A 15,044-nucleotide genomic window follows, 5' to 3' on the forward strand; every position below is an offset into this window, starting at 1 on the left:
CTATTCTAGTAAATCTATTCTGTTCTAGTAAATAATTCTGGTAAATGACTCTATTCTATTCTAGTAAATAAATCTATTCTAGTAAATATTCTAGTAAATAATTCTAATAAATCAGTGATTTACTAGAATAGGATATGTAAGCCAAGGTTTATACATGCAGGTTTATATCTTTTTTGTGTTAAAAAGTAAAATGTACTCAGTGCAAATACCAGTGTTTGTCTGAGGAACTTCTGCTGTTATTTTTGAAAACAGCACATGAAATGTTAAGGTTTTCCTCTGAAAAAAATGAGTCCGTGAAACCTATACGGCTTCATTTTTAAGATTAATTTCTCCTGTCTGTGTTAAACTTGGTTAAATGTGGTGTCTGGGTGGGATTCCTGCTGATCCTGTTGTGTCTCCATGCCCAGTTTGCCGGGGGCAGTGGCCCAGGCACCAGTCCCGGTCGGAGCGTGCCGCCCGTCGCCAGGTCCTCGCCACAGCATTCCCTGTCCAACCCCTTGCCGGTGAGTGTTCCTGGGGACACGGCTGCTGGCCTGGCACTGCCACTGGCCTGGCACTGCTTGACTCAGTGGCTGTGCTTAAGACACAGGTAACACAAGGCTCTGAGCAGGGAGGTGGCTCTTGGTGAGTGATTTGGCTTGTTCTCCATTTTAAACCTGAAAATGGGCTCTGGGAGCAAAGCCATGTCTAGGACCCTGGGACAGTGGCTGTTCCAGCTGTGTGTGACATGGATACCCGAGCTTAAAGCGTGCAGGATGACTGTTTTTATTAACTGTGTGGTTACAGAGGTCCTGTCCTTAGTAAAAGGTGGCACTGACCTGTCAGTTATCCTGTATTCCACTGTAGCACATGAACTTCTCCATCCAGTTGGGAGAATGTCATGTGTTTGTGCAGCTCTAGTCAGGGATATTCTGATCTCAGGGATATTCTGATCTTGATTGGACCCTTTGGGTATCCTGAACATGGTGCACACCATAATTTTACTGGGAAGGTCTTTTACTTCTTACATGTGCATATGATTTGCAAGGGGCATCAGCCAAAGCTTGCAGAGGAATGTGTGTACATGCACAGCTGGTGCTATTGTTTGTTACATAATTCCATTTTGCTGTCACAGCATTTCTGCAAGATCTGGATGTGAAGAAGTAACCAGTATTTTTAAGCCATTTTAGCACAGAGCAGCCAAAGAAATCTGCTTCATTAGCAAAACAATATTCAGAGCTGAGCTCTAGTTTTGACCACTGCCTGGGCTCCCTCTTTAAAAATGTTCAGCTTCTGTTGAGTGTCACAAAAGTCTGGAGCATTGTGGGAAAGGTTGGAATTCCCAAAACCAAAGTCTTTAGGGATTACATTATTCTGCAGAGACCTCTGCACAGTTCCTGAATGTACTGAACTAAACCCCAGCACTGAACACTCTGCTCAGAATTCCATGTGTGATTGTTAGATTCCAGAAGCCTTGCATTGCTGCTTGAGGGGGGAGCTTCACACATGCTTCTAGATCCTTTTTAATGTTTCTAAAAATTAAAATACAGCTTGTCAATTGAATGGCCCTTCCTCCTATCTTGTATTAATTTACTAATACATCTCTTCAAAGAGAGGGCAGTGAAAGAAATAGCATCTCTGAATGTTGCAGATGTGTGAGGGACCAGAGACAATTCTTTATTCCAGCAGATGAGATACCCCACAGGTGTTTGTAGTGGGAAAAGTGGATTCTTCCTTTGGTTTTCTTCTGCATTTGTATGTGTTGAGTAGGTAAAAGTTTGAATGGAGTATTTCTGGTGAATATTGATGTTAGAATGAGTTTCAGATAGGCCAGTTTGTGTTTCTCCTTACACAGGTGCTCTTTGTGTTTCTTCTCTTCTGTTCTTTACTCTTGCAGCTAAACCTGTGGTGTTTGCTTATTCATAACAAACTATTCTGGGCCTTTGCAAGATCTGTCTTCTTCTTCCAAACTGAATGTCAGTGGTTTGAGCTGAGGCCCAAAAAATGGGGATGAGTGAAAGTTGGAGAAGGTTGAGTATCTTACCCACTGCAGGTGTCAGTGTGGTCTAGGAAGGGAACAGAGTGTTGAAATGTCTTTCACATGAGACAAAGCTCCTCCAAACCCGAGTTAATCTGTACTGCACTGGAAATTTTCTGCAATCAGAACTTGCAGAGGAATTGTAATGGCTTCAGGATGTCACTTCTTGTCTTCAGATCTCTTGACTGCTTTGAATTGCCTCGTTCCTCCTTTGATCAGAGCAGTGATCTGCAGGTCTTGAGGCTCTTGTGATGCCACTCTCAGGCACGAGCTCTCTTTTGGGGAAGGAAGCACACTCTTGACACTGGTAATGTTAGCCAGGAAATATGCTTCAGGTTGCAATTTAGGCTATTAAGAAAAACTGAAGCCTGACCTGACTGTTTACTTTCCCTGAGGCATTTGCCTGGCCCAGAGTTAGGGCTTGGAAGGACTTGGATGATTATTACCCAGACTGCCAAGTTTTAGCAGCTATGGACTGGCTTGGAAAGCCAGGGCAGGGAGATGCTGAGTGCTGTAATCAGTGTAGCTGAGATGATTCTTGTTCTTATTAAACCCAGTTTCTGGATCACAGTTGGAAAATGAGTCTACCACAGGAGAAAGGAGCTGACCCTTCAAAGATGTAACAGATCTTCAAAAGATTTTGGGAATGCATTAGTACCTTGTTTACCTTGTAGAAGATGGGCCCCAGCTGTAATGACAGAAATGAGCTTGCCCTGATGTCTGGGTCCTAGACGTGGTTAGGTTGCTGCCATTTAGCAGTTCTGACCCAGTTTACTTCCCCAGAAAAACACTGTATGATGACATTGGCTGTTTTAAAGTGAATCTTTAAAAACATCAAGTAGTATAATTGTGAACGCGTTGACCAAAAACCTCAACGTGGATTTTTGGATCCTCAGCCTGTTGGCTCCGAAACACGGATTTGCGAAGGAAGGGGGTTTTGTTCAGCAACAATTCTGTCCTGTGTGTTCATTTGTTAGGTTGGTGGGGTTTTTTTTAATTGTTCACTCCATTCCCTCTTTGCTGCCTGCCGTCGGAGCAATCCCCGCAGGACTGGAGTTATCAGATCCTCACCGCGCCGCCTGCTCATTCCTGAGCTGCTGCTTCGCTGACAACGAGTTTTTGGCGAGACTCAGAGAACGTGCTTTTTCTTTTGAAATTTAAAAAAAAAAACCAAACCCAAAGCCCCAAAAGTAGTTGACTGTGTGTTTTGTGCTGTGTTGCAGCGGCGGGTGGAGCAGCCGCTGTACGGGGCAGACGGCAGCGCAGCCAAGGAGCCGCAGGAGGAGCACTCAGCGCTGCCCACGCTGATGTCGGTGATGCTGGCGAAGCAGCGGCTTGAGAATGAGCAGCTGGCACAGAGGGGAGGTGGCCTCTGCTTTACTTTTGTCTCGGTGAGCAGCTCCCAAGAGATTTGGAGTCCTTTAAAGGGATGTCTAGTTGAGGGATGGGGAGTTCAAAGCTTTTCTGCAGCCTGGGTTTTGCTGACCCAGTCTGTCGTCTTCGGGTAAGTTCATCTTGCTTGTGAAGAGTTCTAGTGCCAGGCTCTGCTCATTGAATAGTTTCTAGTTAACAACTCAAAAAAATCTTAGATCAGAATGATACCATCTGAGAGGTTAATCTGCTGTGAATAGGCTTGGTGCGAGAATGCAGCCTTGTTTCACACCGTTAGTTATTAGAAAGGGCTCTGAAAGTGCATTGCCGTATCTGACTTGGCCGTGTCGATCCTCATGGAGTGAGATGATCATTTTAAGGAACTTGGGGGGACACCTAAGCGTTCCAAAATCTGCCATAGACCTTTTCTGCTCACAGTATCAAAAGCCTTGGTGAGGTTCTAGTTAACAACTCAAAAAATCTTAGATCAGAATGATACCATCTGAGAGGTTAATCTGATAGATGCACAAAAGCAAAAGAATGAAGTATAGTCTTGCTGTGAGAAATGTTTGGTTTGGCCTCGCTTAATCTCAGCTGACATGAATTATATCAGGCTTTTAAAAGCTTTGTCTTCAGCAGGTTGGGCCAGGCTTCTTGAAGCAAACTGACACTCTTGTTTTACTGAACTGAGTCTCTAGAGCCTTCTTAAACCTGAACATGAGAGTGTGGTGCAGGCCAGGCTGCAGCCCTGTGTGTGTGCACGGGCACTGGTGGTCATGCTGAGGGACATATAACAATACACAACTTTCTTTTACAGGCCCAGCAAGGCAGCCCATCTTCTACCGGATCAGGGAACACTGAGCATTCCTGCACTTCCCAAAAACAGATTTCCATCCAGCACAAACAGTCACAGGTATAGCTCACTAGATGATACAGCTCTTGGGTGTGAGGTTGAAGCTTGATGCAGTTTGTCTGCCGTGCCAGAGGGTGCCACTGGTAGTGGACATGATGCTTCCAGTATTCCCAACTCAGTCTGTACCTACTGAGTGAAGTAAATCACTCTGAACTTTGTTCCTCATCTTGTAAAGGATGTTTTCAGTTGCTGCTGCTGGAGTTTGTCCGATCTACTGCTGAGGCTTTTCTGTGTCAGTGCTGTGGGCAGTTCTTGGGCTCTGTGTGACTGTGCTTGGGAGAGGAACATCTCAGCCCTGTCTGTGTCAGCTCTGTGCTATCCTGAATGTTCTCTCTGGTAGTGAAGGTGTGAAGGAGACCTGAGTGGTGCTTGGGAATGCCTCTGTTCAGGGTCCTGGGTGCATCTGCATGGCTTACAGCACAAATAGCCACAGTCTGGCTGGAAGATCTTTGGCCTCTGCAGAGTTCACCCATGGAATAGTTTGTCCTGACAAGATGGAACATGATGTGTTCCTGACAGTGCTTCCCAGCAACTTCACTGACCTGGAGTCAGGAAGAGGAGTAGCTCTTCTGACTGTACTGATGTCTTTTTGGTGCCTTTTAAATTACAATTCTTTTATCTGTGTCATCTTCTGTTGCTTACCAGGATGTTCAGCTTTATCTGCAATGCACCTGGCTTATTTCTTCTCCAAGCCTGCTTTTAATCTTCTTTGGATTTTCATCTCTGATCTCTCTGTGTCTGACCCTTCCCTTGAGCAATTTTTAAGCAATCATTTCCTCACACCAGTCTGTGTCAGAGATGATTTGGTTGCTGGGGAAGGTCCGGTCTCCATTCCCCCAGCAGGTGGTACAAGTTCTCTGTGCACCAAGGACAGCAATTCCGCCTCTGGGAGTACTCACTTCCTCAGGCCTGAGCTCTGTTGTGTCACTAGGGTCACATTTGTTGTCTGTATTGTTAAAATGCTGGTCTGGGAAGATCCATGTTTGCTGCTGTTTTCCATGGGGAATTCTTGTGTGAGAACGATGCCATAACTCAGGAACCTGCCAGAGAAACCTTTCAATCTTTGCTGTCCCAACACCCACGCTTCAAATAGTGGTTTTTATTCTATTAACATCTATTTTATTCAAATAGATGTTTTTATTCTCTCCTCTGCTTAACATGGCCACAAGGTCCATCTTCTTTGCAAGACATTTTCTGAGCAAGCTTTTTGCAGCTGTCTGACTTCATTATATTCTCCAGAGGTCTGGATGTAGGATACACTTATGGGAAAGAATCCAGGAGGATGCTTGGCTGCATGATGAGGACATGTACACATTCATGGGTTTTCCCTTCCAAACCTGTTTGGAGTTGATAGAATTTAGAAAGGGAAAAAAAAAGATAACTTCAGAGATTCCCAGCTTGAATCCCCAGTGGCAGTGACAGGAGCAGGATGTGATTCCCTCAGTGTTGGGCCCAGGTGCTCTGAGGCCGTGTGGGTTGGGATGGAGTCACATGTAGGAGTGTGGATCCTCAAACAGCCTTCATCTGCCCCAGGGCAAGCATGTCTGTGCCCTTGGCAGAATGAAACAACAGCTACCAAAGAACCTTTTTGCTGCTTGGCCACCAGCTGCAGCCCAGGCTCTCCACACCCCCCCTGCCTGCTGCCCTCAGTGACAAAAGCTTTTGTCACACGTGCCTCCTGCAGGCAGGAAGCACAAACCAAGTTAGGGCAGAGGTGAGGTGACCTGCCCAGGCCTCCTCTTTGTCTTTTGGGATTTGGGCCCATCCTGCTCGATGTGCAGTGCTGGCAGGTGTTCTGTTTGAGCTTTCCCCTACTGGGCATGTGTAGAGAGGCAACAGGCAGCCAAGTTTGTCTCTTGCTCCATGGTGTGAGCTTCCAGGCAAGCCTGGAATTTGGAGAACAGTTATGTAACAATTCCACAGGTTAAATCTCTGCTAACTCTTCTCAGAACCAGGAGAGGTGCCTGCTAGCCATAAGTGTGAAATGTGTGTGGGCAGTCAGGGAGAGAGTTTCCTCTGTGTTGCCTTGGCTATTTTAGATGCTGTGTTCATGTACATACCAACTCCTTCCCCTTTCCTTGCCCACCCTTTCATCAGAGTGCTGAGTTTGGAATACTCAAAGAATACAGTGTATGTCTTCTGTTGCTGGGTTTAAGTCTCACTTCACTGGTGAAGGTATTTGAGATGTGCTGCACCCCATAAAACTTTCCAAATAGGTTTCACTCGAGAACTATAAAGCTCCTGTCCCCAGTGGGCACTAATACAACAATTTGTCAGAAACAACAGCTTGTGCTCAATATTCCTGCTGTCCATCTGTTGGAATGTTTTAGAATGAAGACTTGTGTTTTCTGTCAAGACCACTTTAGAACCCACAGGTGCTGTCTCTGTCTGTGCCCATCAGAGATCTCAAACTTGATATTCCAGCTGAGGGCTGGGATTTGGTGGGTTTTGTCTTAAGCCTTTTCCCTATACAAGCTCTCCTGCACAGAGACCACCAAGGAGTGGGCAGAGCTCAACTATAAAGCTAAAATTTGCAGGACACAGGATATTGTAGCCTGTGCTGAGTTCCCAGTTTGTGTTCTCCAGAGCAGCTCTGTGCTGGCTGACTGACCCTGCTGTGCTGGAGGAGCCCCCCATGCAAAACCAAAGTGAATAATGGAGAAAATTCTTCCCCTGATTCCAAGGATGCAGGGGATCAGTCCTTCTTAGACCCAGCTGTTCAGACCAGAGGGGGTTCCACTGGGATGTTATGTGCTGACTATCTGAAATATTCCCTGTTTGTCTTAAACGTGGTTTATGGTGATTTTTCCCTACAGTCCGACCTCACAATGGAAAAAATATCTGCACTAGAAAACAGTAAGAACTCTGACTTGGAGAAGAAGGAGGGGAGGATAGATGACTTATTAAGAGTAAGTATTTAAAGTGGGACAACTCTTCTAAAAGCTGCTATTTAAAGTTACTTGTGCCAGCCAGGCTGCAGAGCAGGATTTTGTACACCAGCTGTAGAACACACTTGCAAGGTAAAACAAATCCAAGTGCAGGATGATTGTCTGGCTTGTGTAGACACTGTGTTTGGGCCTGCTTGAATCCACAAGCAGTGACTGTGGCTTTTGTTTAGCAGCATGTGCAGCAGCCTCTCAGCACCTGGGGAGTTGTGTTCTGAAATGCTCCTTCATGAGAGTCAGTGATGTGTGGAGAGATGAGGGGAACATCTTTGGGTCAAACCAAAAGAGTAAAACTCTTAACCCATTGGTATTCTTCAGTAAAAGATAAATACCTTTAAATGAAGGATCTTGTCTTAATGGAGAAGTTCTAATTGATGTGCCTTTCATCAGCTGGAGAGGCAGCTCTTGTGAAGTGTCAAAAAGCATTAGAAAGCACATTAAAGGGAGTAGAGGGAAGGCTCTGTGTGTGTGTCTGGTCTCAGCATCTGAAAGAAAATAATCTGTGAAGCAGGAAGTAGATTTTTTTTTAAATCATTGTTATTACTATTATTTTTACCGTGCACTGTTTATCAGAAGCCAGACAATTGGTTGGAAGGGAGATGGTCAAATTTAAGTTTCTCTCAATGCAAATGGCTGCAGATCCAATTGTGCTGTGTGCTGTTACACAGCAGCTGCTGCTGGGAGCAGTCTGTGTAGAGGGGCTCATGGACAGTGATTTAAACAAGAATTTCACTGAAAGTGCAAAGGGAGTTCCCCCATCCTTTTCCTCTGCCAGTATTGTGGCTAAAGAGGAAGGATAGTCCAGGAATGACTAAGCTATTTTGAGACTTGGTAGCTGGGGCAAGGTCTTTTAAATGTTTAAAAAATTTTTTAAAAAATCCCTTTCCTTGTGTTAGTCTGTTTGTACCTTAGTTCCTTACCTGTAAACCAGGATGAGAGAACTTACCTGTTCTAGAGGGGTGTTCAGATGTGAGTGAGTTAAAATTTTAAGTTTGTCTTGGATGTTTTGCCAAGAGGAACCTGTTCCTTTTTTCCTTCTCCTGCTGGTTTGCTGACTTTAATCTGCTCCCTAGAGCTAACTGGAGAAACTCCTGCCTAGGTGATGCTTAGTTTGGCTCTTCTCAGTGGTTTAAAGTCACAGGCTTTGTTCTCTGTTCACTTTTAGGCCAACTGTGATTTGAGGAGGCAGATTGACGAGCAGCAGAAGATGCTGGAGAAGTACAAGGAGCGGTTGAATCGATGTGTAACGATGAGCAAGAAGCTTCTTATAGAAAAGGTGAGCAGGGGACAACTCTGCAGGCACACTTCACATCCTTGCAAACATCTGAACAGTAAAAACCTCCTCCTCTCGCTGTAGTGATAAAAGACAACTGGAATTCTGTCTTGAATTATTTCTCTGTAAATAAGAACATAATCCAAAGACCAAAATGGTTCAAAATGTTAGGATTTGGTTACTTTTCACAGTCGCAGTGATCTCTTGCTTGAGTGAAACAGAGCTCTAAGTGTACCAGGCATTGCTTGATTTGGAGACTCATGCACTTTGAAAGCAACCCTGTGCAGCCCTGGCAATGCCAGAGCAGTGTCCCATTGTGCAGTGGGTCTGCAGATCTGCTCTGGGACATGGGCAGGTGATTTAGACCTTCCCTTCTTCCACGGGGCGAAGCTGGAGATCGTTGCTTTGTGTAACACTGAAAACAACACATTAAAGACACCGGGGCCAGTGCCAGGCTGCTGTTTACCAGTGTCCAGCCTGCTCAGTGTTGAAAGGTTTCCAGCTTTCCTGATGGCTAAACAGTGGGGGGGGTTTGATTGCTCTTTCACCTGTTGGCCAATTACACCTATTGTTTGTGGGCACTGGATGGGCAAAACCACCCGGGTGCTGCCTGGTACGTGCAGTCTGTTTGAGTTGCTTCTGTCAGAGCTGATTGTTCTTGGCTGACTGGGACTCCCCTCTCTGGGAGGATTTGTGACTCTGGGCAAGGTGTTAAATAGGCCTGGCTTTCAGAGAGGCACTTAGGGCTCCAGTGGGGAGCTTCCAGGTTCATCTTTAATCCTGTCTCGCTGAAACTTTGCTGTTCTTGTCTCGGGCCTTGGAAATTTGTTCTCACTTCCCAGAAACACTCTGTACAGAAACCACCAAAACACTCTGTGACAGACATCACCACCAGTGTTTATGCATGTTGGTGACCTAACTGAGGTTGTGTCATGTCTGGGCATGGTACAAGTCTAGGACTGAGCTGGCTGATCACTGTATCTTACTCTTAAGTGATCCAAGGTGTATTTTCTTTCTCTATCACCTGATTGAGTCAATAAGGGCCTGATTAGAGCCAGGCCTGTGGTCTAGCTAAGCTACTGGCCCAAAGGGGCAGCTTTAATCCTGCTGCCAGACTGATTTCAACTGATCATAGTATGGGTGAGGTGCCCAGGGAATAATCAGGAGGGAAAAGTGAGGCTGAAATATCAGGAAGGAGGTGAACAAATACTTGTCAAACCTCTGTGAAGCACCAGCAGTAACCTGCTCAATGATCAGCTGGATTTCAGATCAGCAGAACCGAAACAATGGAAAGCGCTAAGAATTGGTGGTGATTTAAAACACGGCACAGCTCTTTAGCTGCTAATTTATGGCTTGTATTTTCACATGTGCTGGGTTTTGTTTGCAGTCCAAGCAGGAGAAGATGGCCTGCAGGGATAAGAGCATGCAGGACAGGCTGAGGCTGGGGCACTTCACCACGGTGCGGCACGGCGCGTCCTTCACCGAGCAGTGGACAGACGGCTACGCCTTCCAGAACCTCATCAAGTGAGGACAAACACGACCTTCTTTAACTTCACAGGCAGAAATGTCAAAACCAAGCAGTTGTGTGTGATGCCTTGCATGTCAGAGCGTGAGAATGGTGTGAGTGATGCATGGGAGGATCAGACAGGAACTACTGACAATGGGGAACGATTTCACACTGAAGGGGGAAATCTGTTTCCACTGAAAGCTCCAGAGACTTGAACTGGAATGAAATGGTTGGAGTGGGTTGGAAAGCCCTGTTGGGAATCCTCAGTGCACCCACTCTCTAAAACTCCCTGACAGGAGGGTGTAGCCAGGTGAGGGTCAGTCTCTTCTCCCAGGCAACCAGCAGCAGGAGAAGAGGACACAGTCTTAAGCTGCACCAGGGACGGTTTAGGTTGGACATTGGGAAGAAAGTCTTTACAGAGAGAGTGATTGGCATTGGAATGGGAGGTGGTGGAGTCACCATCCCTGGAGGTGTTTAAGAAGAGACTGGATGTGGCATCAGTGCCATGCTCTGGGTGACAGGGTAGTGTTGGATCACAGGTTGGACTCGATGATCTCAGAGGTCTTTTCCAGCCTCATTGATTCTGTGACTGCTGTGCTTAGGGTGGACCAAAATCTCACATATATTATGAGTCAATCAGTTTGATTTGCATACTTGCATACATTAGTCAGGGAAGGCTAATTAGCTTGCCTTTTTTTTTTTCTTGAAAGTAGAAAGTAGAGAAGCTTAAAAGAGAAAATCCATACTATTTAACTTTTTCTGCCTTCTGGTAACAGTGATCAAAGGGGCTGCAGAAACCTGGAAATGAAGATCAGAGACCCTTTTATGCAGGATGTTAATGGAAATATCCAGTCAATTCCCACCTGGCCTAGACCTTTAAGTAGGACTTGGCAAATTAATTGCATTAGAGAGAGCTGTGTGTGATCCTTTAAAATCACATCTCTTCTCTGTAGTCTGATAGGGAGGTGCAGCTCTTGTTAGGCACAGATTAAGGACTTTATAATTCTTGCTTAGTTTGTGCTGTAAGACATGGAGGAAATACTTTTGGAATACTTACCTGCAGTGTCTTCTTAAAAGGGAATTAAGTATGTAAATGCTTAAGTCATTTAGACTTGAATTTCAAGAGTGCTTTTATCACTTCAAAATGTTTCCAGATAGTCTTTTTATCCTGGAGGAGAGGCTGTTTCTTAGTGAAATTGGGAACGGTGTTGGTTATATTTTAGAGAACTTAGGGTAGTTTAACTGTACCTTTGAAGTATAAAGGTACTTTGTCAGGCAGTACCAGCCTTCAGGAACAGTTTTAACAGGAAAATCTGAGATTTAGAACAGAGCCTTCTAGGAAAAAGTATGTGGAAAGTTAGTGACTTACCATGGATCCTGGGTTTCCGTGAGGGTAGCGACTCCTCGGTTTTGGATATCCTCTGCATGAATAAAACCTTTCACTCACTGCAAGCTTTCTGTGAGCCAGGAAAAGAATCCCCTTTTTATGTAAAAATACCTTTTAAAAATCTGACTCATCACGTTTGGCACGTCCCCCTTTTCTGTACGAAAATATTTAGTTTCTAATCTTCCGAGTACAACCCGTTTGAGATTCCTCGCTCCGATCCGGGGAGAGCAGATGCTGAAGACAACCAAGTGCACACCCTTCATGGTTATGTGTTGTTTTTTTTTTCTGCTCTCTGCTTTCCAGGCAACAGGAAAGGATAAATTCCCAGCGGGAAGAAATAGAAAGACAACGAAAAATGTTGGCAAAGAGGAAGCCCCCGGCCATGGGACAGACCCCCCCTGCCAGCAACGAGCAGAAGCAGCGCAAGAACAAGACCAACGGGGCAGAAAATGAAACGTAGGTTCCATCCAGGGCCTTCTTTGGGGCACTTGCAAAAGCCACAGGCTTTGGTTGTAGAGCATGGAATATCTCCTGGGAAATGGAATCTTGCCCTCGCCTCCAGGCTTCGCTCCATGCACAAATGAGTATTGTGGAATTAGCCTGGCACTCAGCAACATCTGGCTGCAGTTCTGAATAGTTTTCATTGGAGTAAAACAAGGATCATTGCTGAGTCCAGACTTTGTATGAGTTTAACTTTATTTCTTTTGAATGCAGTAACTTTTTCAGTATTTGGAAAGCGGGGTCTGACTTAAGTGTTGCAAGTTCAGAATTGGTATCAGTATCAGGGTAGGACATGTGGTGCACTTTTTGTAAGGAAAACAAAATTACACACCTTGAGAAGCCTTGATTTCTGTGGACTTTCTGGGGAGAATTGTGAGTTGGAATTTTCAAACAATGAATTTGGGATGCTGAAGAAATCAGATGCTCTCTGTAGAGACAGAGCACTGAGCACTGGCCTGTGTCCCCAGAGCAGTCTTTCACACATACCTGAGTTGGGGAAATGGAAAGGTAGTGGAAGTGCTACTCTTTCTTCTTACAGACTTTTTTTCCCCTACCTCTTTTGAAGTTACTGATGTTCCAAGAGCCTTTTTATTCTTAGAGAGTAAAGCTGGGTCTCACAAGAAATTTAAACCATTATTTTTGGAAGTTTTTATGAGTTGGAAATACATTAGTCAGAGACTTACCCCCCTGTTCTATCAGTTCCCTTTACAGAGCTAATTTCCTTGCTCTGGGCAATACCATAACTCTCAGTGACACTTTTCATTTTGCACTATTAAATCTCCTGGGCTTGATTTGACCTCCAAGTTCCTGAAGCCCTTTGAATTCTTGGCCTGGCTCTTTAAAAGGGCACGTGAAGCAACAGCTCCCACTGCCTTGTGCAGTCACAGCAGAGGTGGCACTGGGTGAATCCTGATGTTAAGGGTGCCCTCAGCAACCAGGGCAGTGCCCCCAGATGGCATCCAGGTGGGTTGTATTGGAGGGCAAAGAAATAACTTGATTGGAGTGATTTACCCCTCATTTTGGCCAAGTGAGCTTGAAAAGAACTAAATAAAACTTCCAAGTTGTCCTTCTGCATGGCAAGGGTTGAGGTGGGAGCAGCCCACCCAACCTCCCAAGCTGAGGTGGGAATGGCAGTGCAGGGATATTTTGAAGTGTTGCTGTTCATCGTGGTAAACTTTGACTTCTGAGGGGTGGGATGAGCTTTCCCCATGTTTGTGGGGATGTTTTTCCCCAGCAGGCTGGTGCAGCTGTGCTGTGGATTATTCTGGAGACATGGCAGGACAGGTCTTGATGGGAATGGTCGTGTCTGTGATACTGAGTGAGCTCCAATCTGTGCTGAGGTTGTGACCTCACCCAGCTTTGCCAGACTCTGCTGAGAAGCCTTTTGTGCCACCAGGTCTTTTTCTCTGGTTCTTGCTGGTTTATCATTCTTCACTTGGGGGTTTTATCATTTTAGGGTTTTATACTTGTGGCTTAGAAGAGCTTCTTGTGGTGTGCTTGATAAAAACTGCTTGCCAGGGTATGGATGTGGTTCTTGTGGAGTGTTGTAGCTTCTGAAAACATCATTTTTGCAAGTCAGCTGTAGCAACTGGACTGACTGACTACTTGCTTAATCATTAGTTACCCTGTGAGTGCATTTGTTGGACCATTGTGTATCAGGAACAAAATTTTCTGACTTTTGGAGGGAGGCTTTTTCTGTGTAACTCTTACACAGAGCCTGACTTTGGGCAATTTAAATATAAATGTTTCTAAAAGTTGAATGAGAAGCAGACAGCCAAATTCCTTTTTGATTTTTGGTTCCTTTTTGGTTCGTGGCTGTTGCTGTGTCTTAAAAAGGAGAGGAAGGTCCTGTGATGCAAATTTAAACATGTGCTGTCCCAAAATGAGTTTCTGGCTGTGAATGAGAAAAGGATTTTCATTCAGGAAGAATAATCTGCTGGGCTTGTCTGAGATTCATTAGGGCAGCTTGGGCAGCCTAAAGCTCTACTAGAGGAGGTGTATTTTCAGCATGTTTGTGTGAAACAGGGCAGTGTTTGTCTCAGACCCCCGTGATTTTTGTAATGGTTGCTGTAACAGGCAGCTATTTTGGGCAGTGTTGGCCTGGTGGTGCTCGTTAACATCTGGTGGTACTAATTACATCTCTGCCTTAATGAGGAGACTGGTGCCGTTTAGCATTTGGGCACAAGAATATGTGCAAAGCCTGTTGCTGGTTTATTCAATTGTCTTTTTATTCCCTTATACAGCAACAGCAACCAAAGGATCACAGAAAGACCTAAACTTTTGGGATGGTCTTGTAGATTGGCTGAATCTGATTAAAATCCAGGCTGTCAGGGGGAGGGTGTGGTGTGTGAATTAGAATCACAGAATATCCTCAGTTGGAGGGGACCCACAAGAATCATCAAATCCAACTCCTTGGCCCTCAGCACACTGTTATAAGAAATGGGACAACATGTGAACATTTATGGTACTAGCTGTGTTTTATACATATTTTTAATTTGTAATAAGCAGCTCCTTATGGTCGAGATTCCTTCAAAGGGAACTTGGCTCGTGAGTTTTGCATTAAATTTATCAGCTAACGATGCTTTCCACATGGTTTCAACTATGTGGACCCTCTGCATCATCAACAGAGGAGGGAAGTTGGGGCATTTCAAGATGGTTGATCAGCTGAATATTCTCTCCTCTCAAGGTCCCCCAGCCTGCACAGAGGAAGAACTTGGTCCCCTCTTGAAATTAGTTGTGGCATTGATGCTGTGGAGACCTCGTGGAGCTTTGTGTGAAGTACTGTGCAGAGCACAACTGCTATTGCAGGAATCCTCCTGGGATATCCTTTGAACTCAGTTTAGGTTCAAAAAAAGATATTTATACACTGTCACATGCAGATCTTGTTTACAGAATAAATAGATGCAGTTGATATGGGCTTCATAGCTCTGCGTTCACATGTGATGCTTTTACCAAACTCCTTGTTGGTAGTAATGAGACAATTAATGTACTGATTCACTTTCTAACCTTGAAGAGCTCAGCATGTCACTGAATTTCACAAGTGATGGGGTCTGTCACTGTTTTAGTGTAAGGCTGAGCTTTGCCTCTATTCTATTAGAATAGAATCATGGAATGGGTTGGGCTGGAAGGG

The 15,044-nt window shown here is 44.9% G+C and overlaps 1 protein-coding gene across 5 annotated transcripts in view; it reads left to right on the top strand.

Moving 5' to 3' along the window:
* The window catches only part of TLK2 (tousled like kinase 2), a 43,214-nt gene that overhangs the window by 14,752 nt on the left and 13,418 nt on the right, over positions 1–15,044 (top strand). For 4 of the 5 annotated variants that reach the window (XM_027702279.1, XM_027702281.1, XM_027702280.1 and 1 more), the window contains 7 exons: positions 408–503; positions 3,241–3,408; positions 4,206–4,301; positions 7,118–7,210; positions 8,412–8,522; positions 9,907–10,043; positions 11,717–11,869. In XM_027702279.1, the coding sequence (XP_027558080.1) occupies positions 408–503; positions 3,241–3,408; positions 4,206–4,301; positions 7,118–7,210; positions 8,412–8,522; positions 9,907–10,043; positions 11,717–11,869 (854 nt within the window). The remainder of the gene's footprint in view (positions 1–407; positions 504–3,240; positions 3,409–4,205; positions 4,302–7,117; positions 7,211–8,411; positions 8,523–9,906; positions 10,044–11,716; positions 11,870–15,044) is intronic. The other variant, XM_027702283.1, reaches the window with a different exon arrangement.

The sequence above is a fragment of the Neopelma chrysocephalum genome, unplaced genomic scaffold (genome assembly GCF_003984885.1).
Source record: "Neopelma chrysocephalum unplaced genomic scaffold, ASM398488v2 Primary Assembly neopelma1_182, whole genome shotgun sequence".
NCBI lineage: Eukaryota > Metazoa > Chordata > Aves > Passeriformes > Pipridae > Neopelma > Neopelma chrysocephalum.